Source organism: Taudactylus pleione, unplaced genomic scaffold (genome assembly GCF_031769625.1).
Source record: "Taudactylus pleione unplaced genomic scaffold, aTauple2 ptg000063l, whole genome shotgun sequence".
NCBI lineage: Eukaryota > Metazoa > Chordata > Amphibia > Anura > Myobatrachidae > Taudactylus > Taudactylus pleione.
Window position 1 is genome coordinate 69,216 of NW_028284465.1, and position 22,778 is coordinate 91,993.

General features: G+C 50.0%; 1 protein-coding gene across 1 annotated transcript in view; it reads right to left on the reverse strand.

The window, feature by feature from the left end:
* The window catches only part of ESCO2 (establishment of sister chromatid cohesion N-acetyltransferase 2), a 38,956-nt gene extending 19,218 nt beyond the window's left edge, over positions 1 to 19,738 (reverse strand). Inside the window, exons 1-5 of the mRNA XM_088465704.1 lie at positions 19,521 to 19,738; positions 9,771 to 10,755; positions 1,135 to 1,204; positions 980 to 1,028; positions 474 to 612 (exon numbers count right to left, since the gene is read on the reverse strand). Of these exons, the coding sequence (XP_088321830.1) occupies positions 474 to 612; positions 980 to 1,028; positions 1,135 to 1,204; positions 9,771 to 10,755; positions 19,521 to 19,678 (1,401 nt within the window). The 5' untranslated portion in view covers positions 19,679 to 19,738. The remainder of the gene's footprint in view (positions 1 to 473; positions 613 to 979; positions 1,029 to 1,134; positions 1,205 to 9,770; positions 10,756 to 19,520) is intronic.
* Positions 19,739 to 22,778: the final 3,040 nt, after the last annotated feature.

Sequence of the window (22,778 nt, forward strand, 5' to 3'; positions counted from 1 at the left end):
GAGTCACTAGTGCTCGTAAGGGAGGGAGCGTGCGGCAACCGGACTCACTAGTGCTCGTGTGAGGGAGGAGTGTGCGTTAACAGGACTCACTTGTGCTCGTGTGAGGTAGGGAACGTGCGGTAACAGGACATCACTGGTAATGTCTAGCGCAGCACGGCCGCTGAGTTGTCTCATCCCCGTCATGCCATTCATACACCAGCTATCCTTATATAAAACAACAACTCTATCACAAAGCGGCTGATCCAGAAAGGTGCACTTCCATGTACGGGTCTCCCGCTTTGCAGACCGGTCTGCATGTCTGCCGCAGAGGGCTACACAAATGTGGGAGGGGACGTATTCAGCAGATGATGTAGTGACAATAAAGCGTATTTATGACAGCGAGTCCTTAGGAAGATGCTGGTGTGTGATCCTACATGTGGGTGACCAGTATACAGTAAGCGTGCTGTATTCAGACGGCAGAGCCTAGAACATACAATGATCAGCTGATCCTCAGTCTCCTTATTGGCCTCTCTCTTCTTGTTGTGTTTCGGGGCTTTGCCTAAGGCAGCGGGTGCGCTTAGCGGGGTGCTGGAGCAAACCGGGGCCGTCAATTCTCCCCCCAGATCAAAAGGCCTGTATGTAGGACAGATGAAATGAGTCATTATATTATTATATGTCAGAATCAAACACATCCTACATCTACAGGCAAACTACCACCAGATATTATAACAACGCATACAATAAAAGGCCACTACCGTACACAACACACGCACAAATGGTGAAACGAAGCATCCAGTTAACTCCTCCACCTATTACTACACACTTACCTCCACCCCCCGCCCCCCAAACTAGCAGAACTGCGGGGTATCAAGCTATACAGGAATCCGCCATTACAGTCCTGATCTTGCTGTCCCAGCAATCAGCAGGATTACCGCAGAGTCTCACTGATGCCTGAGCTGACAAACGCGTAACTAGAAGCCGCAGGAGGTCCTGCACTGACCTTTTCTTGGTTACAGGTGGGGTGCTGAAGATCGGATAATTCAAGGACGCTAATGCAAGAAAAGAGGAAATACATTACTATAAATGTATCACTAAGGGAGTTCCTTATTGTATTTCAGAACATCCATTTATTGTTGTACTACCAGCAACCCGTACCTCTCTGGTCCGAGGACTTTAGTATAGGGTCATCTGTACTGAACAGGCAATGAGGCTCCTTTTCCAATTGCTGTGGGGATAAATATAGAGAAACCGTTCAGGAAAGATGCTGCAATATGCATGAGCCGCCAGTAGGTGGCAGCAACTGGCTATCGCTGATCAATGGAAGGTGCACGTACAGCTTTAGGTCCGTAACTTCCACTACTGCCTCCACCTCACTTCAAATAGTTACCCATCATTAACAAAGTGACTAATTAATGGTTCCCCCCCAGAAAACTAAACTATTCCAACAACCGAGGAATGTACGATTCATAATCCACTGTTGATTCATTTTTCATTACAAATTAAATTCTGTGAGAATAAACAACTTTTTTTTTTTTACTTTTTTAAAATGTATCACAATGATTCTGACTTTTGGGTACGGTCACAGCTTTGCTATGGATGTTAGTATGTTGTGTGCAGCGGTGCTTAGTGTGGTCCTAGAGAAGTGGCAAAACTCACTGCCCCCCTCTGTGCTTATTCAATAAAGGGACAGTGCGCGCCGGGAAAAGGGGCATGGTCACACAAAAGGGGCGTGGTCACACAAAAGCATTTCCAATTCAAAATTACGACACACAGTAGCACAATCATGATTCACATTGCACCACATCCCTTATTCATGTATGACACACAGCAGTGCCCCTTTTACACAATGCACACATTTGTACCCCTTATGCAGAGCTCCACAGCAGTGGCAGAGCCCCTTATGCAGTGCCCCACAGCAGTGGCAGAGCCCCTTATGCAGAGCCCCACAGCAGTGGCAGTGCCCCTTATGCAGAGCCCCACAGCAGTGGCAGTGCCCCTTATGCAGAGCCCCACAGCAGTGGCAGTGCCCCTTATGCAGAGCCCCACAGTAGTGGTAGTGCCCCTTATGCAGAGCCCCCATTAGTAATCCCGCTGTAATAGTGCCCCAATAGTAGTGCCGCCTGAGTAATGCCCCCAATAGTGAATCCGCTGACACAAAAAACCCCCAAATCTAATACTTCCCTTAAGTCAGTTGCCGTCTGGCTGCTCCTCTAAACTATGGGAGAGACGTCATGATGCTCAGGAGTGAGTTCCAGCCTCTGGCTCAGGAGCCGAGCACCTGCTAGTAACAAAATCTCGGCGGGCGCCCGGCAAATGGAGCCTCCCTGCGGCGCCAGGCTGAGGAGGGCCGGAGACGGCAGTACTGGTTGCGCCTCCAAATAGAAGTGACGGAACGTAGTTCCGCCCCACTCTAACTCCTGGTCTGCAGGGCCCTTCCAAGCACTTAGCCTGGAAAAAAAGGACAGCAGTCACAGGGAGCACTGTTCCGAGTCCCAACATGTACTAAGGACTTTGCATCTGAAAACCAAAATCTTATCCTACGTACTGTGGTTTCCAACCACCTAAACCGCATGGTAAAACCGCTGCACCGGCTCATTCTATGTCAGGAGCGGTCCGTCCGTACCAAGTATAACAAGAGATATGGTAAGAACTTACCTTTGTTATCTCTGTTTCTACGAAGTCCATAGGGTCCACAGGGTGACCTTGGGGTATAGCTGGATCCTGGATCCTCGGGCACCACGGAGTTAAAGCTTTTAGCTGCTCCCAGGTCCAACCTCCCCTATACCCCGCCCCCGAGCCACAGGCACCTCAGTTGGTAAGCAGCCCAGGCCGGAGGAGGAAACGAAACAGAGAGAAGGAAGACTGGAACACACAAGAACCATACTCACAGAAATGGGAGACGGAAAACCGGTGACCAGTCACAGAGCCCATATGAAGCCAGGTGCGTCAGGGCGGGCGCCCTGTGGACCCTATGGACTTCGTAGAAACAGAGATAACAAAGGTAAGTTCTTACCATATCTCTTGTTTTCTACTTCAGGGTCCATAGGGGTCCACAGGGTGACCTTGGGGATGTCCCAAAGCAGTCCAACTAAGGGCGGGGACGCTCCTGTGCTGATAGGAGAACCCGGCGCCCAAGAATGCATCCTGAGAGGCAAAGGTGTCAAACGCATAGAACCTCAAAAAGGTCTGAATGGAAGACCAGGTGGCCGCCTTACAGAGCTGAACAGCAGAGGCGCCATGGCTAGCAGCCCAAGAAGGGCCCACGGACCGAGTGGAATGAGCCTTAACAGAGGCTGGAACAGGTAAACCCTCCTGCATATAAGCCTCAATAATAACAGAACGAAGCCAACGGGCTAGAGTCTGTTTGTTGGCAGGCCAACCCCTCTTGTGAAAACCAAAGAGGATAAACAAAGAATCCGACTTCCTCACAGAACTAGTCCGGTCCACATAAACCTGGAGCGCCCTTACAACGTCTAAGGAAGTCTCCCCAGCCGAAAGATCAGGTGACTGAAAGGCTGGTACAACAATTTCCTGATTAATGTGGAACCTGGAAACCACCTTAGGCAGGAAATCAGGACGAGTGCGAAGCACCGCTCTGTCCTGATGAAAAATCAGAAAAGGGGGACGACAAGAAAGCGCCCCCAAATCTGAAACCCTCCTGGCAGAAGCAATTGCCAAGAGGAAAACAGTTTTAAAAGTTAGCCACTTGAGCTCCACTGACTCCAAGGGCTCAAAAGGAGGACCCTGTAAGGCCCTAAGAACCACCGCCAAATCCCACGGGACCACAGGTGGCACAAAGGGAGGCTGGATTCTCAAAACACCCTGGAAAAAGGTGTGTACGTCCGGCATAGCAGCGATCCTGCGCTGGAACCACACCGACAGAGCAGACACGTGTACCTTCAGTGAAGAAAGACGTAATCCTAAGTCCAAACCCGACTGAAGGAAAGCCAGAATACGCGAAACCCGGAACACCTGGGGATCATAGTTTCTGGCCTCGCACCACTGAAAGTAAGTGTGCCACACTCTGTGATAGATCCTCGCGGAAGCAGGCTTGCGCGCCCTCAGCATGGTGGTAATAACGGAGCTAGAAAAGCCCCGAGACCTCAGGATGGCTGTCTCAAGAGCCACGCCGTCAAAGATAGTCGACCCAGATCCGGGTGAAGACAGGGCCCCCGAGACAACAGGTCCCGCCGTTGAGGTAGGAGGTACGGAGCGTCGATGGACAGGCTTCGCAGATCGGAGTACCACGGCCTTCTGGGCCACCAGGATCAGTGTGCCTCCGTCCTGTTTGAACTTGCGCAGGACCCGAGGCAGCAGAGATATCGGAGGGAACAAGTAAGCCAGTTGAAACAGCCATTTCACCGACAGCGCGTCCATCAGACTTGCGCCTGCGTCCCTTGTCCTTGACCCGTACACAGGCAGCTTGTGATTGTGACGCCATCAGGTCCAGCTCTGGCAGCCCCCACTTGTCCACGAGTAGTTGGAATACCTCTGGATGAAGCGACCATTCCCCGGGATGCACGTCGTAACGGCTGAGGAAGTCTGCCTCCCAATTGAGGACTCCTGGGATGAAAACTGCCGAGAGAGCTGGAAGATAGCGCTCCGCCCAAGCCAGGACGCGGGACACCTCCGACATCGCAGCTCGACTGCGAGTCCCTCCCTGGTGATTGATGTACGCCACCGTGGTGGCGTTGTCTGACTGCACCTGAACGGCCCTTCCGTGAAGAGCGGTGCCGGACGACTGCAGGGCTCTGTATACTGCCCGCAGTTCCAGGATGTTGATGGGAAGAATCGCTTCCTCCGCCGACCAACGACCCTGAAGTGACAAGTAGCCTGTCACCGCCCCCCAACCCCGGAGACTGGCATCTGTCGTGAGCAGAACCCATTCCGGGATCCAAAAGGGGCGCCCCTCCAGGAGATGCACTGTCTGCAGCCACCAGGCTAGGGACAGACGCACCTCCGAGGACAACACTAGCATCTGAGAGCGGATCCTGTGTGGCAATCCGTTCCATTCTGAAAGAATCAGCCCCTGCAGGGGCCTGGAATGGAACTGGGCAAACTCCACCATGTCGAATGCCGACACCATGGACCCCAAAAACTCTCATCGCTGAGTGCACCGACACTCTGCCACTGCTCAGACAACTGTGAATCCGCAGCTGTAAGGAGGAGACCTTCTCTGGAGTCAGAAAAATCCGTTGCTGACGAGAGTCCAGCAGGGCCCCCAAATGAACCATCCGTTGTGATGGGATGAGGGAGGATTTCTTCCAGTTGATCAACCAGCCGTGCGCCTGTAGACAAGCGACCGTCAGGTGGAGATGCTGGATCAGTACCTCCGGGGAGCTTGCCAGCAAGAGGAGGTCGTCTAGATACGGTAGCAACCGTATCCCCTGGCTCCGAAGGTGAGCCGCCATGACCTTGGTAAATACCCTTGGTGCCGTGGAGAGACCAAAGGGTAGAGCCCTGAATTGGTAGTGGTTGTGGAGAATAGCAAACCGCAGAAACCGTTGGTGCGATGTTGCTATAGGCACATGGAGGTAGGCGTCCCGGATATCCAGGGAGACCATATAATCCCCCGGTTCCATCGCCAGTATGATGGAACGCAAAGTTTCCATCCTGAATTTGGGAACCCTGAGAAACCTGTTCAGGTACTTCAAATTGAGGATGGGGCGATGAGAGCCATTGGGTTTCTGCACCAGAAACAGCGTAGAGTAATACCCCATCCCACGTTGAGACTGTGGTACGGGTATAATGACCCCCGCCGTCAGCAAGGCCTCTATGGCTTCCTGAACCTGCAAGGCCTTGGTTTTGTCCTGAGAAGGACTTGTGCAAAAAAACTGGCAAGGCGGCCTGTGCCGAAAAGACAGGGCGTACCCCTGGGAGACCACTTCTCGCACCCAGGCATCCGTGATGGTATTGTGCCAGCACTGGGCGAATTGAAGAAGTCGGCCTCCCACTCAGGGGTCCCCCAGAGGGAGGCCCGTCCCATCACGCAGAAGGCTTATCTTCTGGCTTGGAAGAAGGGCGCCTAGCACTCCAGGCTTGCTTCTTTGGCTTTGAGGCGGTCTTGGGTGCGGACTGCCTCGGGAAGGACTGACCCTTTGCCTTGCCCTGAACCCGAAAGGAACGAAACGCCGAGCTCCGGACCTTAGCAGGTGTAGTAGCTGAAGGGAGGAAGGCTGACTTGGATTTTGCCAGGGTATCTACTATTTTGTCCAGGTCCGGACCAAATAGTAATTCCCCATTAAAAGGTAAGGCCTCCAAGCCTTTCTTTGAATCCGCGTTTGCTCTCCAAGACCGCAACCACAAGGATCTACGAGCAGACACTGCTGCCGCCGAAACCCTAGAGGTCAACAGGCTAGCATCCAAAGATGCTTCTCCAATGTAGGAGGCGGCATCTCTCATCTGTCCTAACAACGCCCTCTGGACGTCCGGAGATTCATCCGTAAACGTGTCCTCCAAGGCGTTGGCCCACCCCTCAATGGCCTTGGCCACTCAGGAGATGGCCATGGACGGCCGGGCTACAGCCCCTGAGAGAGAATAAATAGACTTTAGACAAGTCTCCACCTTCCTGTCCGTAGGATCCTTCAGCGAGGATATAGACGGCAATGGCAAAGTAGCACTCCTGATGAGGCGTGTTACATGGGAATCGACTGCAGGCGGAGTTTCCCATTTCTTACAATGCGCTTCCGTAGCGTTCCCGCTAGGCTGTTTTAGCGGGGCGCGGCGCCCTGCCCTCCTTCTGGAGGGCAAAAAGCACCCTGCCCTCCAGGAGGAGGGCAAAAAGCGCCCTGCCCTAACAGCCTGCGGGAGCCGTTCTCACCCGCGGGACGCAGCGTCCCGCGGGTGGAGAAACATGCGGTGACCCGGTCACCGCCGGAGAATAGACGCCGGGCGCATGCGCCCGGCGTCTATTCTCCCTGTCTGCAGGGCTTGGGGGCTGCCCGGCGTGTCCGTAAGTGCCGGGCACGCCCCCAAGAGTGACGAAAAGGGGACGCGTCTTATAGACACGCCCCTTTTCCGATGACCACGCCCCCTTCTCGGCCGCGCGCGCGCGGGCATGCCCTCTCTAGCTCCGGCGCCCTGCCTGCCGCCGGAGCTAGAGGGAACACTACTTCCGGGAATGGATAATTGGACGCCAAGCGTTTCTGTGGCAGGAAACGCTTACTGGGCGTCTGCCAGGACACCGCCATGTGATCAGTCAACTGATCAGACAAGGGGAACGCTGTAGAAGTAACCTTAGCTTTTTTAAAACTAGGATACCTTGACTTGGGAGCGGGTGCCTCATCCTCAATCAGAAGAATAGCCCGCACCGCCTTAACCAGAGCCCGCACATTGATGGAAGACTTAGTGTCTACCTCCTGGACTGAGACATCTGAGGCTGAGTCATCCTGCACCTCACCATCATCCGAGGACCCCTCAGAATCCGAAAGATGCGCAGCCTGTGCCATGACTGAGCGTTTAGACGCCCTGGAGGGCACGTCACTGCGCAACATCGACTGAAAAGCCGAAGATGCTGCCGCCAAATCTTGGACAGTGTGGGAAAGCGCATCCACCCAGGGTGGAGGAGCTGTCACAGGAGCCTGAAACGGCACCACAGCCGGCTGTGCCACAGGGGTGGACTGAATATACATTGGCAACCCCGCATAGGGACCAACAGGCTGAGACCCCGGGGGAGTCTGCAATAATTGTGGGACACCCGGGGAATGGGGGATGGCAGGCTGGGGCAACGCCCTAGTAGGTGCGGCAGTCGGGACCGACAGACGGTCCGCGATGGACACCAGCACCTGGGAAAACATCGCCCATGGTGGCTCCTGCGACATGGGAGGTTTAGACGTACCAGGGACCGCCTGGCACCGTCCGCACAGGCCGTCCTGTGACAAATCCTCCCTATCCACTCCTGCAGAACAGCGCCTGCAGGAGAACAATGCCGGAGCCCCGGAGTGCTCAATCTCCTCCTCAGACATGACTTAGGAAGAAAACGTGCGCACTCACCAGTGTGCTGAACAACAGCCCACAATATGGCACCGTGTAGCACACAACTGTATGTGACGGACCTCACAAATACGTGATCTATATAGGTGAGGTCAGTAGAAACACCCTTCCCCCGCACACCTGTAGGGCTTGTAGGAGAAGGAAAGGGATAGGTACAGGCTGACAGTAAGTACAAAAAAAGACACAGACAGGCAGCACTAGCAAAAGTCACATACCATGCAGGAAGATATACTCACTGCACCTTTCCACTACAATCAACCTCCCAGATTCAGTGTCTGGGAGGGCTATAGTGCCTTGTACACTGTCCTTGTCGGGGGAGAGGTACACAGGGGGACCGGTCCGCGTGCTCCCTGAGAGTATCCACGCTGCCAGTAAGAAAATGGCCGCTGGAGACCTCAGAGGAGGAGTGGCCCGAGTAGCTGCAGCTCAGCGACGCCAGACTCCGAGCTGAAAGGCGCGCTGAGCTGAGGGGAGGAGCCGCTAGACAGGGAAGGCTTACTCTCCAGGCTAGCATATTTAACCCCCAAGGTTGCGGCATCCCGCTTGCCGCTTAATTACCCTGGTGGTCTAGTGGTCTGGCGGGGTATGCCTCCAATGGAGGGGGGGCCCGCCGCCACCGCTAGCGCCCCCGGTCTGTCCACTAGATCGGGGGCATGGGACTGCATATAAAAGGCATTACCCGCGCACCGCCGCTAATCAGCGGTGCGCGGCTTACCTGATCTCCCCGGCGTCTTCCGGCAGCAGTCCCGGGGGAAGCCAGAGTCCGGCTAGTACAGACTCTGGCTTCCCCCGCCGCGATCCCCAGTTCAGTGCTGGCGTCGCGGCGCCAGCAGGGAGAAGGAGCGGCAGCGTGGGCGTCTTACAGACAGCCCAGCGCTGCCGCTCTGGAAAAAAGAACTAATGTAAAAATAAATGTAACCTAGTTAAATAAAAAGCTTTAGGGGGCTGCTCCTGCAGCCCCCCCCCCCCCCCCCCCGCAGGGTGACCCGACTCCGGCCGGGCACCATCTTAAACTGAGGTGCCTGTGGCTCGGGGGCGGGGTATAGGGGAGGTTGGACCCAAGTGCATCCTGGGAGCAGCTAAAAGCTTTAACTCCGTGGTGCCCGAGGATCCAGGATCCAGCTATACCCCAAGGTCACCCTGTGGACCCCTATGGACCCTGAAGTAGAAATCCTGGGGCTCGTATTTCTACAAGTACCAGCAGGCAAGAACACTCATTGGTTGTCAGTGCATGCTGATACATGTAGTGCCACAAGCACTTGCACTATATTTTGACAGTATTACTTTACTGTCATTAACAGCACAAGTGATGTCAACGAAAAAAAAACAAGCAGCGCTATACCGTATAATAAGACCGGCAGCAATTACACTTCTATTAAAATAATAAGGAAAAAAAAACCATCATAATAACAACAATCGATCAGGATTATTACAGTACAACATACGCACTGCGGTAGGAAAAACACTGTTGTGCAACCGTTTTGTACGAGAACGCACAGCTCTAAAATGCCTATTTGATGGCAATTTCTCCAGGAGAGCATGGTTAGGATGGCTGGGATCTGCTAAAATGGATCTAGATTTCTTCAGGAGCCTCTTTTCATAGATCTAGCCGTCCCAACCACCCGACCCAGCACCCTACGTTCAGTCGCAGTACAGTTCCCGTCCCAATATTGGTATTAATTTCCAATATTAAGGCAAGGACAACCCTTTTCACACTAACCATGAGGATACAGTAATACAAATGCGCTAATCTCACAAGACACTATAAAATGAATTGTGTTAGGAAAGTCACTATGTACCTGCGTCCCATAGCCCTCCTGCCGGGGAGATGGACTCTGGCGTTCAGGCAGAGTACTGGTCTGCCCTGGGCTGGTCTTCTCGCTCACGTTCAGCGGCGAGTCAACCACTGTTTTGCGTTCTGTCTCCTTATCCTCAGTGGAGAACTCGTAGACCAGCGTCTTATCCCAGCCAACCGTCTTCCGGATTCCGCAGCTGGTACCCGTGACTTTCTCACCAGGGGACGGGGCTGACCCAGCCGCTGCACTCGGCGGCTTGCTCCGGTTTGCCCAAGATTTTGAGGCCGCAGGAAACTTGACGTGGGCGGGTAATCTCTTGGGCGCAGGATGAGGCTTCTTGCTGGTAGCAAAAAATGCGGCTCCCACTGTGAGTTTTAGCCTTGGTTTGAATTTCAGCCCCAGAGAGCCGGGGGCCATGTTTCCGGTTTCTGCAGCTTTTGGCAACGGCTTGATGGCGGGTTCATTTGTTTTAGTTTTCTTACCTCTTGAGGGCACGGCATCTCTGTCACCTTTCTTTTTCTTTTGATTCAGTGAAGTTTTCGTTCTGGTAAATTTGGAGACCTCTTTCACCTCTGGGCTTTTTGCTGACGATTTACTAGGCGGTGAGGCCTCCCGATCCAAGCTTGCTCTACTTTCATTTATCAGCTTCCTATCAAGAGGGGATACGTACGCCTTGACATTCGTGTAAAACGTCTTCACCGGCACTATGGTCTTCGGGGACGAGCCATCACTGGGTGACCTGAGTGGACCTTTTTCTCCATCTTCTGACTGTATTGGTGAAACGAGAAGTTTCCTGGCTACGCTGTTCTTCAACGGAGAAACGCCTACGTTCTCCTTCTCCAAGGGGTCTTCAATGCTGGTGTAACCGGATGTGGGCGAACGCTTCATGGTGTTACTTCTATTTGGGTTCCAGGCTCGTAGCGGAGAAAGAACAACGCTGCAGTCTACCAATAATTTCTTTATCGGCGTTCCAAAGGAAGACCAGTGCCTGATCAGCGAGAGAGAGCACACAAGTATATTACACACAGATTATAAAGAACATTCTGTTACATATTTAGGTACAAGTCATTAAAAAAAAAAAACCCTTCTCTGGACAGGTCCATAAACTGGCACGTCACTAGGCCTCGGGGAATAGGCAGGTGACCCGGCTCGTCTCTAGGCCTTGGGGGACAGGTGGCTGGGAGTAGTTGCAATATGCTGGGGCGGGGGCTGGAGAGCTGTCACTGTAAACCAACAGGCAGTGAATCCTGAGACAATGGGAGAGAAACGGAGGGGGCAATGGGAGAGAATAGCACAGTTTTTCGCTTTCTTTTTTAAATACTTTATTACGTTATTTTGACCTAATTATTTAAAACACAGGACTGCTCTGTAATTAGTTTGGCTTCGGGTTTCCTTGAAAAATTTATGGAGGCCTTAAGGGTGCCTGCAACTGAAGAGGTTTGGGAACCACTGGTCTAGTGCACTGTCTGGAATGCTATTTCAATCTATGTAACTAGAATAGCATGAAAACCAGGAGCGCAAATACAATTATAGAATAGACAAAAACTATAAACAAAAAATGAAAACGTAAAAATACCTAAAAATCATTAATGGGTGAAAAATTAGGTATACGGACTATAGATAAACAGTTAATAGACACCAGATGTTAGACAGGCAATACGTCGACAGGGACCAAAGGTTGACACAAAAATGGACTTTTTTTTTTTTTAAGAATTAGGGTTAGGCACTTACCCCGAAGAGTTTGGCACCAGGAGGGAGGGTTAGGCACTAGACGGGACAGTTAGGGCCAGGCACTTACCCCGACGGTTAGGGTGAGGACACTTTAGGTCAACAGGAGGGAGGGTTAGGCACCCACCGAGACGATTAGGACACTAGAAGGGAGGGTTAGGCCACCAGGAAGGAGGGTTAGGGTTAGGCACCCACCGAGACGATTATAGGACACTAGGAGGGAGGGTTAGGCCACCAGGAAGGAGGGTTAGGGTTAGGCACCCACCGAGACGATTAGGACACTAGTAGGGAGGGTTAGGCCACCAGGAGGGAGGGTTAGGCACCCACCGAGACGGTTAGGACACCAGAAGGGAGGGTTAGGATACTAGGAGGGAGGGTTAGGGTCAGGCACCTACCCCGACAGTTAGGGTTAGGCACCAGGGAAGGTTAGACCAGTTTAACACCTGCTGGTTTTGGCCGGGCGGTCAAAAAACAGGCAGAAGCCGATCAGTGTTTTTCGGGCACTCAGTGCCTTTCAAAAGCAGCGGCTTTGAGCAACTTTTAATGTTTTTTTTTTTTTTTTAACTTATCTACTAGGCATCCGCAGTAAAATAGTCTAGAATTAATATTTTGCGATTTGTTTTACATTTTACAGTAGGACAGTTTTACATTTCGGACACGTTTTATCTGTATTACCAGCACTTAGTGCCAACCTCTCCTATTATACCATATTACTGATATCTCAAAAGTTCACCAATTTATACAGTATATATATATATATTTTATTTTTTTAAAGATTTTCTCTTATATTTCAGTACGATTTATTACCTCACAGTCCATTTATCCACATACTCATCTAACCGTCACTTACTGTATTACCCATGTGCAGCTTCAGAGGACTAGAGTTTATCTACAATAACATATTTCTTACCCTGTATTATCCGCATGTGCAGGAACAGAAGATTCATTAACACAAAGTACAGTATACCTTCTAATGGATAACTTTACATAAATATATATATATATATATAACACACACACACACACACACACACACACACACACACACACACACACACACACACACTTATTACAGCTCCACCAATTGGGGGACCCCACCATACCCAAACTCCAGCAATAGTCTCACCCCCACATGGCTGCACACAGGTCTGTAGGGAACTAATCTGTCTCCTAAAGGATTTATAAACCCATCAAACACTATGTATAATAATAATATACAGTCATCACCTAATCCCCCTCCCATACTATAACATGGACCCCTGGCACTTACACAGCAGCACAGAAATGGAGGAGCAAAGATGGGGGCTGGGCTACTTATATCAAGGGCTATCAGCTACAGCCTGCTGGGACATGTAGTTCTGCACACAGTGACAGCCATACAGGGATATTGCAGCAAGACTACAACTCCCAGAATTCCCTCCGGAGCCACAAGCCAAGTAACTGGGAGGTTACTCCCCTGCCCACCCCGGAGGCTCCTGCATGCAATGCGGGTGATAACTGCGGGAGGTGCAATCGCACAGGAATCAGAGAAAGCAACTCATCAGCTTATTATCCAGCCCCAGCCAGGCCAATCTATACAGTGTTAGGGCCACATACATGAGCAATTGATTGCAGCAATTCTGCAATTTGCAATCGATTGAAAAAGGGAACGATTTTTAAACACAATCGATTGCTGATGTATGGGGGCCTTTATTTATAGCTCAATCACACACAATATAGGTTATTCCTTTAGAAACAGGCCCATCACTAACACACAGAGAATGGCCTGGTACAGGGGAACCATGGAACCAGCTGCACACTACAGCCCGTATTCAATTTGAAGCGTTACATCCGGATCCGCGTTAAGTTACCGCCGATTACGTCATTATCGTCTGCTTTGGTTTTACCCCGTATTCAATTTGAAACACTTTCCGCCTAGGAGGAAAGTCAATGCAATGTACTAGGCGGTAAAGTTTTGACTATGAATACAAGACGGAAAAAAGTGCAGAATTGGGGTTTTGGGGTTAAAAAACACTGAAGGACACCCCAAAAATTGACTTTGAAAAAGGGAGCGGAAAAAAAAAAAATGTTGGGGTACAAAATTACAAACTAGCGAACTTGACTCGGGGTGTCCCCAAGTATGCCCCAGGTGATTTTTTGATTGCAGGTGCTTGCGGCAGGTGGATTTTTCACGATTTTTTCAACTTTTAAATATGCAGACCCTCATTTTCAAGTACCCAAAATTTACTGGGATAACTTATTTTCTGGAAAAAATACTCCTGAATACTATTCTGCATCAGGTATAGAAAAACGCTATTTAGCAGCTATTGAGCCCGTTTATAAACACCAAATACCTTCAGCAAGCCAAATGGGGGGGTACCACAGTGAACCCCCATGTCAGAGCATCTTTTGGGGGGTGTCAGGCTGATTTCCCCAAAAATGACAGTACTCTCCGCTTGTTACAGTATCGCCGGGCCCTGTTTACGCGTACTTTCAAATTGAATACGGGGTAAAGCGTGCAAGATACTTTAACGCCTACAAAACAGGCGAAGTCGATGTTAAGTCCGGGCCACGTTAACTTAACGCGGCTCGGCTCAAATTGAATACGGCTCTGAGGTGGATACGATATGACAAAACGGCCAATGCAATTACCGACTCTAAATTGAGAGGAAATTTTTATCAAAGATAAAACGAGTCACGTTTTCGCAAATCGCGGTACGGTACGTCATGTGGCGAGCGCACTACTATTAGGGGACTAGCTGCCCTTTCATAAGTTCCCCAACAATGGAGGGCTGAAAGCCCCATAAATACAGCCCTGGGACATTCCTGCCAGGTGACTTCTAATTGTAACGTTATTACGCAGGCGCTCCTGCATCTGCCCGCCATTACAGAATGGCCACGACTGACAACGCTAAATGTACATCATTGCCGCCACATGGCTTTATATAAAGACTTTTGGGTGGAAAACCCCTTTTAATGGAACAGTGGCAGATAATTATAATTATCAAGCAGCAGCTCCTGTATATCACAGAGGACCACCTAGTGTCCCCTCATTATATAGCACAGGTGTATTCTCTGTACATATACGCCAATTACTATTCAGGTATGGGACCTCTGATCACAGTTATCCCGAGGCTGCTGAAACTCAGAGGAGGAAAAGTAAATCTTATTGTTGCTCGCTGATGACATCATACACACAGGACTTCCTCCCCCCAGCACTGCGTGAAGCACTGCTAAACATAGGGAATGACAGGGAACCTCCAATAGTTTTCATTATAGCACCCAGCACCTGTCACAACCTGTGCAGTTCCGTTTTTCTGCCTGGGGCATTGCTCTCTGCTCTGGTGCTTCTAGCACTCTCTGGTCTGCATCTGATCAGTTTGTTACATTAGCTGGGTGTGCTAGAAGCACCAGAACAGAGCGACACCCAAGGCAGGAAACAGGAACTGCACGGGCTGTGACAGGTGCAGGGTGCTAGAATGAAGACTATCCAAACATATTACTAGACTTTAGGAACAATGCCTCAGATTACGGAAAACAAACCCTACAGCAGTAATGTCCTGATAATAGATCCCCAAGCTGTATAATATCGTCATTATATGTCACACATCCTGGAGAATTACAGCATCACTCATTTTCCTACACAACCTATGGGACAGATTCCTTCGCGCACTGTCGGTATATGGGGACATTACAGAAGGCAGATGCTGCTCGTTGCTCCATAGAAATCAGCCTTTGACACATTATATCCCGCAAAGCTGCCGAAAGCTCGCTTATAACTGTACTCCCACTCTAGGGTGCAAGGGAGAATTGGCAATGTTGGTGGCCACAAGGTGTCGGCGTTCTGACGTGCGAATTTAATACCCCCCAATCCCAAACATACTTCCACTTAGAAGGAGTCAAGCTTACAAACAGAACATAACCATGTAATGAGCGCTATCTAGCTGGGGGTGAGATAACAGTGACACACAGGAGCAGCAGGCTATGGGTACAGTATATAGGATGGGTGTAATGAGCGCTATCTAGCGGGGGGGGGGTGAGATAAGTAACACACAGGAGCAGCAGGCTATGGGTACAGTATATAGGATGGGTGTAATGAGCGCCATCTAGCTGGGGGTGAGATAACCGTGACGCACAGGAGCAGCAGGCTATGGGTACAGTATATAGGATGGGTGTAATGAGCGCTATCTAGCGGGGGGTGAGATAAGTAACACACAGGAGCAGCAGGCTATGGGTACAGTATATAGGATGGGTGTAATGAGTGCCATCTAGCGGGCAGTGAGATAAGTAACACAGGAGCAGCAGACTATGGGTACAATATATGGGATGGGTGTAATGAGCGACATCTAGCGGGGGGGGGTGAGATAACAGTAACACACAGGAGCAGCAGGCTATGGGTACAGTATATAGGATGGGTGTAATAAGCGCCATCTAGCTGGGGGTGAGATAACAGTGACACACAGGAGCAGCAGGCTATGGGTACAGTATATAGGATGGGTGTAATGAGCGCCATCTAACGGGGAGTGAGATAACAGTGACACACAGGAGCAGCAGGCTATGGGTACAGTATATAGGATGGGTGTAATGAGTGCCATCTAGCGGGGGGTGAGATAACAGTGACACACAGGAGCAGCAGGCTATGGGTACAGTATATAGGTTGGGTGTAATAAGCGCCATCTAGCTGGGGGTGAGATAACAGTGACACACAGGAGCAGCAGGCTATGGGTACAGTATATAGGATGGGTGTAATGAGCGCCATCTAGCTGGGGGTGAGATAACAGTGACACACAGGAGCAGCAGGCTATGGGTACAGTATATAGGATGGGTGTAATGAGCGCCATCTAACGGGGAGTGAGATAACAGTGACACACAGGAGCAGCAGGCTATGGGTACAGTATATAGGATGGGTGTAATGAGTGCCATCTAACGGGGAGTGAGATAACAGTGACACACAGGAGCAGCAGGCTATGGGTACAGTATATAGGATGGGTGTAATAAGTGCCATCTAGCGGGGGGTGAGATAACAGTGACACACAGGAGCAGCAGGCTATGGGTACAGTATATAGGTTGGGTGTAATGAGCGCCATCTAACGGGGAGTGAGATAACAGTGACACACAGGAGCAGCAGGCTATGGGTACAGTATATAGGATGGGTGTAATGAGCTGGGGGTGAGATAACAGTGACACACAGGAGCAGCAGGCTATGGGTACAGTATATAGGATGGTTGTAATGAGCGCCATCTAGCTGGGGGTGAGATAAGTGACACACAGGAGCAGCAGGCTATGGGTACTGTATATAGGATGGGTGTAATGAGCGCCATCTAGCGGGAGGTGAGATAACAGTGACACACAGGAGCAGCAGGCTATGGGTACAGTATATAGGATGGGTGTAATGAGCGCCATCTAGCGGGGGGTGGGATAAGTGACACAGGAGCAGCAGGCTATGGGTACAGTATATAGGTTGGGTGTAATGAGCGCCATCTAACGGGGAGTGAGATAACAGTGACACACAGGAGCAGCAGGCTATGGGTACTGTATATAGGATGGGTGTAATGAGTGCCATCTAGCGGGAGGTGAGATAACAGTGACACACAGGAGCAGCAGGCTATGGGTACAGTATATAGGTTGGGTGTAATAAGCGCCATCTAGCTGGGGGTGAGATAACAGTGACACACAGGAGCAGCAGGCTATGGGTACAGTATATAGGATGGGTGTAATGAGCGCCATCTAGCTGGGGGTGAGATAACAGTGACACACAGGAGCAGCAGGCTATGGGTACAGTATATAGGATGGGTGTAATGAGCGCCATCTAACGGGGAGTGAGATAACAGTGACACACAGGAGCAGCAGGCTATGGGTACAGTATATAGGATGGGTGTAATGAGTGCCATCTAACGGGGAGTGAGATAACAGTGACACACAGGAGCAGCAGGCTATGGGTACAGTATATAGGATGGGTGTAATAAGTGCCATCTAGCGGGGGGTGAGATAACAGTGACACACAGGAGCAGCAGGCTATGGGTACAGTATATAGGTTGGGTGTAATGAGCGCCATCTAACGGGGAGTGAGATAACAGTGACACACAGGAGCAGCAGGCTATGGGTACAGTATATAGGATGGGTGTAATGAGCTGGGGGTGAGATAACAGTGACACACAGGAGCAGCAGGCTATGGGTACAGTATATAGGATGGTTGTAATGAGCGCCATCTAGCTGGGGGTGAGATAAGTGACACACAGGAGCAGCAGGCTATGGGTACTGTATATAGGATGGGTGTAATGAGCGCCATCTAGCGGGAGGTGAGATAACAGTGACACACAGGAGCAGCAGGCTATGGGTACAGTATATAGGATGGGTGTAATGAGCGCCATCTAGCGGGGGGTGGGATAAGTGACACAGGAGCAGCAGGCTATGGGTACAGTATATAGGTTGGGTGTAATGAGCGCCATCTAACGGGGAGTGAGATAACAGTGACACACAGGAGCAGCAGGCTATGGGTACTGTATATAGGATGGGTGTAATGAGTGCCATCTAGCGGGAGGTGAGATAACAGTGACACACAGGAGCAGCAGGCTATGGGTACAGTATATAGGTTGGGTGTAATAAGCGCCATCTAGCTGGGGGTGAGATAACAGTGACACACAGGAGCAGCAGGCTATGGGTACAGTATATAGGATGGGTGTAATGAGCGCCATCTAGCTGGGGGTGAGATAACAGTGACACACAGGAGCAGCAGGCTATGGGTACAGTATATAGGATGGGTGTAATGAGCGCCATCTAACGGGGAGTGAGATAACAGTGACACACAGGAGCAGCAGGCTATGGGTACAGTATATAGGATGGGTGTAATGAGTGCCATCTAACGGGGAGTGAGATAACAGTGACACACAGGAGCAGCAGGCTATGGGTACAGTATATAGGATGGGTGTAATGAGCGCCATCTAGCGGGAGGTGAGATAACAGTGACACACAGGAGCAGCAGGCTATGGGTACAGTATATAGGATGGGTGTAATGAGCGCCATCTAGCGGGGGGTGGGATAAGTGACACAGGAGCAGCAGGCTATGGGTACAGTATATAGGTTGGGTGTAATGAGCGCCATCTAACGGGGAGTGAGATAACAGTGACACACAGGAGCAGCAGGCTATGAGTACTGTATATAGGATGGGTGTAATGAGTGCCATCTAGCGGGAGGTGAGATAACAGTGACACACAGGAGCAGCAGGCTATGGGTACAGTATATAGGATGGGTGTAATGAGCGCCATCTAGCGGGGGGTGGGATAAGTGACACAGGAGCAGCAGGCTATGGGTACAGTATATAGGTTGGGTGTAATGAGCGCCATCTAACGGGGAGTGAGATAACAGTGACACACAGGAGCAGCAGGCTATGGGTACTGTATATAGGATGGGTGTAATGAGTGCCATCTAGCGGGAGGTGAGATAACAGTGACACACAGGAGCAGCAGGCTATGGGTACAGTATATAGGATGGGTGTAATGAGCGCCATCTAGCGGGGGGTGGGATAAGTGACACAGGAGCAGCAGGCTATGGGTACAGTATATAGGTTGGGTGTAATGAGCGCCATCTAACGGGGAGTGAGATAACAGTGACACACAGGAGCAGCAGGCTATGGGTACTGTATATAGGATGGGTGTAATGAGCGCCATCTAGTGGGAGGTGAGATAACAGTGTCACAGTAGCAGCAGGCTATGGGTACAGTATATAAGATGGGTATAATGAGCGCCATCTAGCGGGCGGTGCGGTAACTACATGCAGTGTTATATAACACAGGAGATCTGAGCACATACAGTAAATGCAGCAAGATCACATCCATGTAGATGGGAAGCACATATGACACACATGTAGATGGCATGCACATATGACACACATTCAGATGGGAAGCATATATGACACACATGCAGATGGGAAGCATATATGACACACATGCAGATGGGAAGCATATATGACACACATGCAGATGGGAAGCACACGACACACACATGCATCTATCCTATGATGTCCGGCTGCATGCAGCAGGGGACTGACCCGTCGGCGGCGCTGCCGGAGCTGAGCTTCCTCTTCCTGGGTGTCCGGGCGGCCATGGCTGCGGATGAGGGGCCGGTGCGGCGGGTGTGAGTGCCGGTGACGGGGAGAGAAGCTGCTGCCGCTGCCGCCACTGGGTTCAAACTCTGTCCTCCCGGCATCCCCCGCGCCAGTGTCCCTGGGAGGAGGCGCGTCCCCGATCCGGGCTCCCGGGAGCGCGCACAAGGCTGTGTATAGTGGTGTGGTGTGCTGTGTATAGTGGTGTACTGTGTAGAGTAGTGTGCTGTGTGTGTAGTGTAGTGTGTATAGTGGTGTGCTGTGCTTTGTATAGTGTGCTGTGTATAGTGGTGTAGTGTGCTGTGTATAGTGTGCTGTGTATAGTGGTGTAGTGTGCTGTGTATAGTGGTGTGGTGTGTAGAGTAGTGTGCTGTGTATAGTGGTGTACTGTGTAGAGTAGTGTAGTGTGTATAGTGGTGTAGGGAAGTGTGTGTAGTGTAGTGTGTATAGTGGTGTGCTGTGCTTTGTATAGTGTGCTGTGTATAGTGGTGTGGTGTATACAGTGTAGTGTGCTTTGTATATCAGTGGAGTAGTGTGCTGTGTATAATGTGCTGTGTGTAGTGGTGTAGTGTGTGTGTATAGCGGTGTAGTGTGCTGTGTGTAGTGGTGTAGTGTGCTGTGTATAATGTGCTGGGTGTAGTGTGGTGTGTGTTTAGTAGTGTGCTGTGTATAGCAGTGGAGTAGTGTTCTGTGTATAGTGGTGTAGAGTAGTGTGCTGTGTATACCGGTGTAGTGTGCTGTGTAGAGTAGTGTGCTGTGTATAGTGGTGTAGTGTTCTGTGTATAGTGGTGTAGAGTAGTGTACTGTGTATAGCGGTGTGGTGTGCTGTGTATACCGGTGTAGTGTGGTGTGCTGTGTATAGTGGTGTGGTGTGCTGTGTATAGCAGTGGAGTGTGCTGTGTATAGTGTGTGGTGTGTGTGTATAGTGGTGTAGTGTGGTGTGCTGTGTATAGCAGTGGAGTAGTGTGCTGTGTGTGGTGTGTGTGTGTATAGTGGTGTAGAGTAGTGTGCTGTGTATAGCGGTGTAGTGTGCTGTGTATAATGGTGTTTTGTGGTGTGCTGTGTATAGCAGTGGAGTAGTGTGCTGTGTATAGCGTGTGGTGTGTGTGTGTATAGTGGTGTAGAGTAGTGTGCTGTGTATAGCGGTGTAGTGTGCTGTGTATAGTGTGCTGTGTATAGTGGTGTAGTGTGCTGTGTATAGTGGTGTAGTGTGCTGTGTATAGTGGTGTGGTGTGTAGAGTAGTGTGCTGTGTATAGTGGTGTACTGTGTAGAGTAGTGTAGTGTGTATAGTGGTGTAGGGTAGTGTGTGTAGTGTAGTGTGTATAGTGGTGTGCTGTGCTTTGTATAGTGTGCTGTGTATAGTGGTGTGGTGTATACAGTGTAGTGTGCTTTGTATATCAGTGGAGTAGTGTGCTGTGTATAATGTGCTGTGTGTAGTGGTGTAGTGTGTGTGTATAGCGGTGTAGTGTGCTGTGTGTAGTGGTGTAGTGTGCTGTGTATAATGTGCTGGGTGTAGTGTGGTGTGTGTTTAGTAGTGTGCTGTGTATAGCAGTGGAGTAGTGTTCTGTGTATAGTGGTGTAGAGTAGTGTGCTGTGTATAGTGGTGTAGTGTGCTGTGTATACCGGTGTAGTGTGCTGTGTAGAGTAGTGTGCTGTGTATAGTGGTGTAGTGTTCTGTGTATAGTGGTGTAGAGTAGTGTACTGTGTATAGCGGTGTGGTGTGCTGTGTTTACTGGTGTAGTGTTGTGTGCTGTGTATAGTGGTGTAGTGTGCTGTGTATACCGGTGTAGTGTGGTGTGCTGTGTATAGTGGTGTGGTGTGCTGTGTATAGCAGTGGAGTGTGCTGTGTATAGTGTGTGGTGTGTGTGTATAGTGGTGTAGTGTGGTGTGCTGTGTATAGCAGTGGAGTAGTGTGCTGTGTGTGGTGTGTGTGTGTATAGTGGTGTAGAGTAGTGTGCTGTGTATAGCGGTGTAGTGTGCTGTGTATAATGGTGTTTTGTGGTGTGCTGTGTATAGCAGTGGAGTAGTGTGCTGTGTATAGCGTGTGGTGTGTGTGTGTATAGTGGTGTAGAGTAGTGTGCTGTGTATAGCGGTGTAGTGTGCTGTGTGTAGTGGTGTAGAGTAGTGTGCTGTGTATAGTGGTGTAGTGTGCTGTGTTTACCAGTGTGGTGTGCTGTGTATAGTGGTGTAGTGTGCTGTGTATACAGTGTAGTGTGCTGTGTAGAGTAGTGTGCTGTGTATACAGTGTAGTGTGCTGTGCAGAGAGCAACAGCAGTAGGGGGAACAGACAGCTCATGATGTCTGCAATATTGTATCTACAGGTGCTACAGTGTAAACTACTCACACACACACACAGCACATGTAATGTAATGGAGCATACACACGGTCAAATTTGTCAGATGAACGATTTTACCAAAGATTTGAATGATTTTTGACTGCATTAAAATGAATGGAATCGTCCAAGTCTGACTGCAAACACATCAGATGTCAGATATTGTTATCTGACCATCGGGAACGCGCATCGTTCAAATCGTTCATCTGACAGATCTGTCAGATTTTCCTTCAGACATGAACGATTGAATGATCTTTGAAATCGTAATCATTCAGATCTGAAGAAAAATCTGACCGTGTGTTTGCACCATAACACAGACATACACTACTGTTCAAAAGTGTGGGGTCACTTAGAAATGTCCTTATTTATGAAAGAAAAGCACTGTTTTTTTTAATGAAGATAACATTAAATTAATCAGAAATACACTCTACACATTGTTAATGTGGTAAATGACTATACTATCTGCAAACGTCTGTTTTTTAAAGTAATATCTACATAGGTGTATAGAGGCCCATTTCCAGCAACCATCACTCCAGTGTTCTAATGGTCCATTGTGTTTGCTAAGCGCGTTAGAAGACTAATGGATGATTATAAAACCCTTGTGCAATTATGTTAGCACAGCTGAAAATGGGTTTGCTCGTTAGAGAAGCTATAAAACTAGCCTTCCTTTGAGCTAGTTGAGTATCTGGAGCATCACATTTGTGGGTTCGATTATACTCTCCAAATAGCCAGAAAAAGAAAACTTTCATGTGAAACTCCACAGTCTATTCTTGTTCTTAGAAATGAAGGCTATTCCATGCGAGAAATTGTCAAGAAACTGAACGTTTCCTACATGGTGTGTACTACTCCCTTCAGAGAACAGCACAAACAG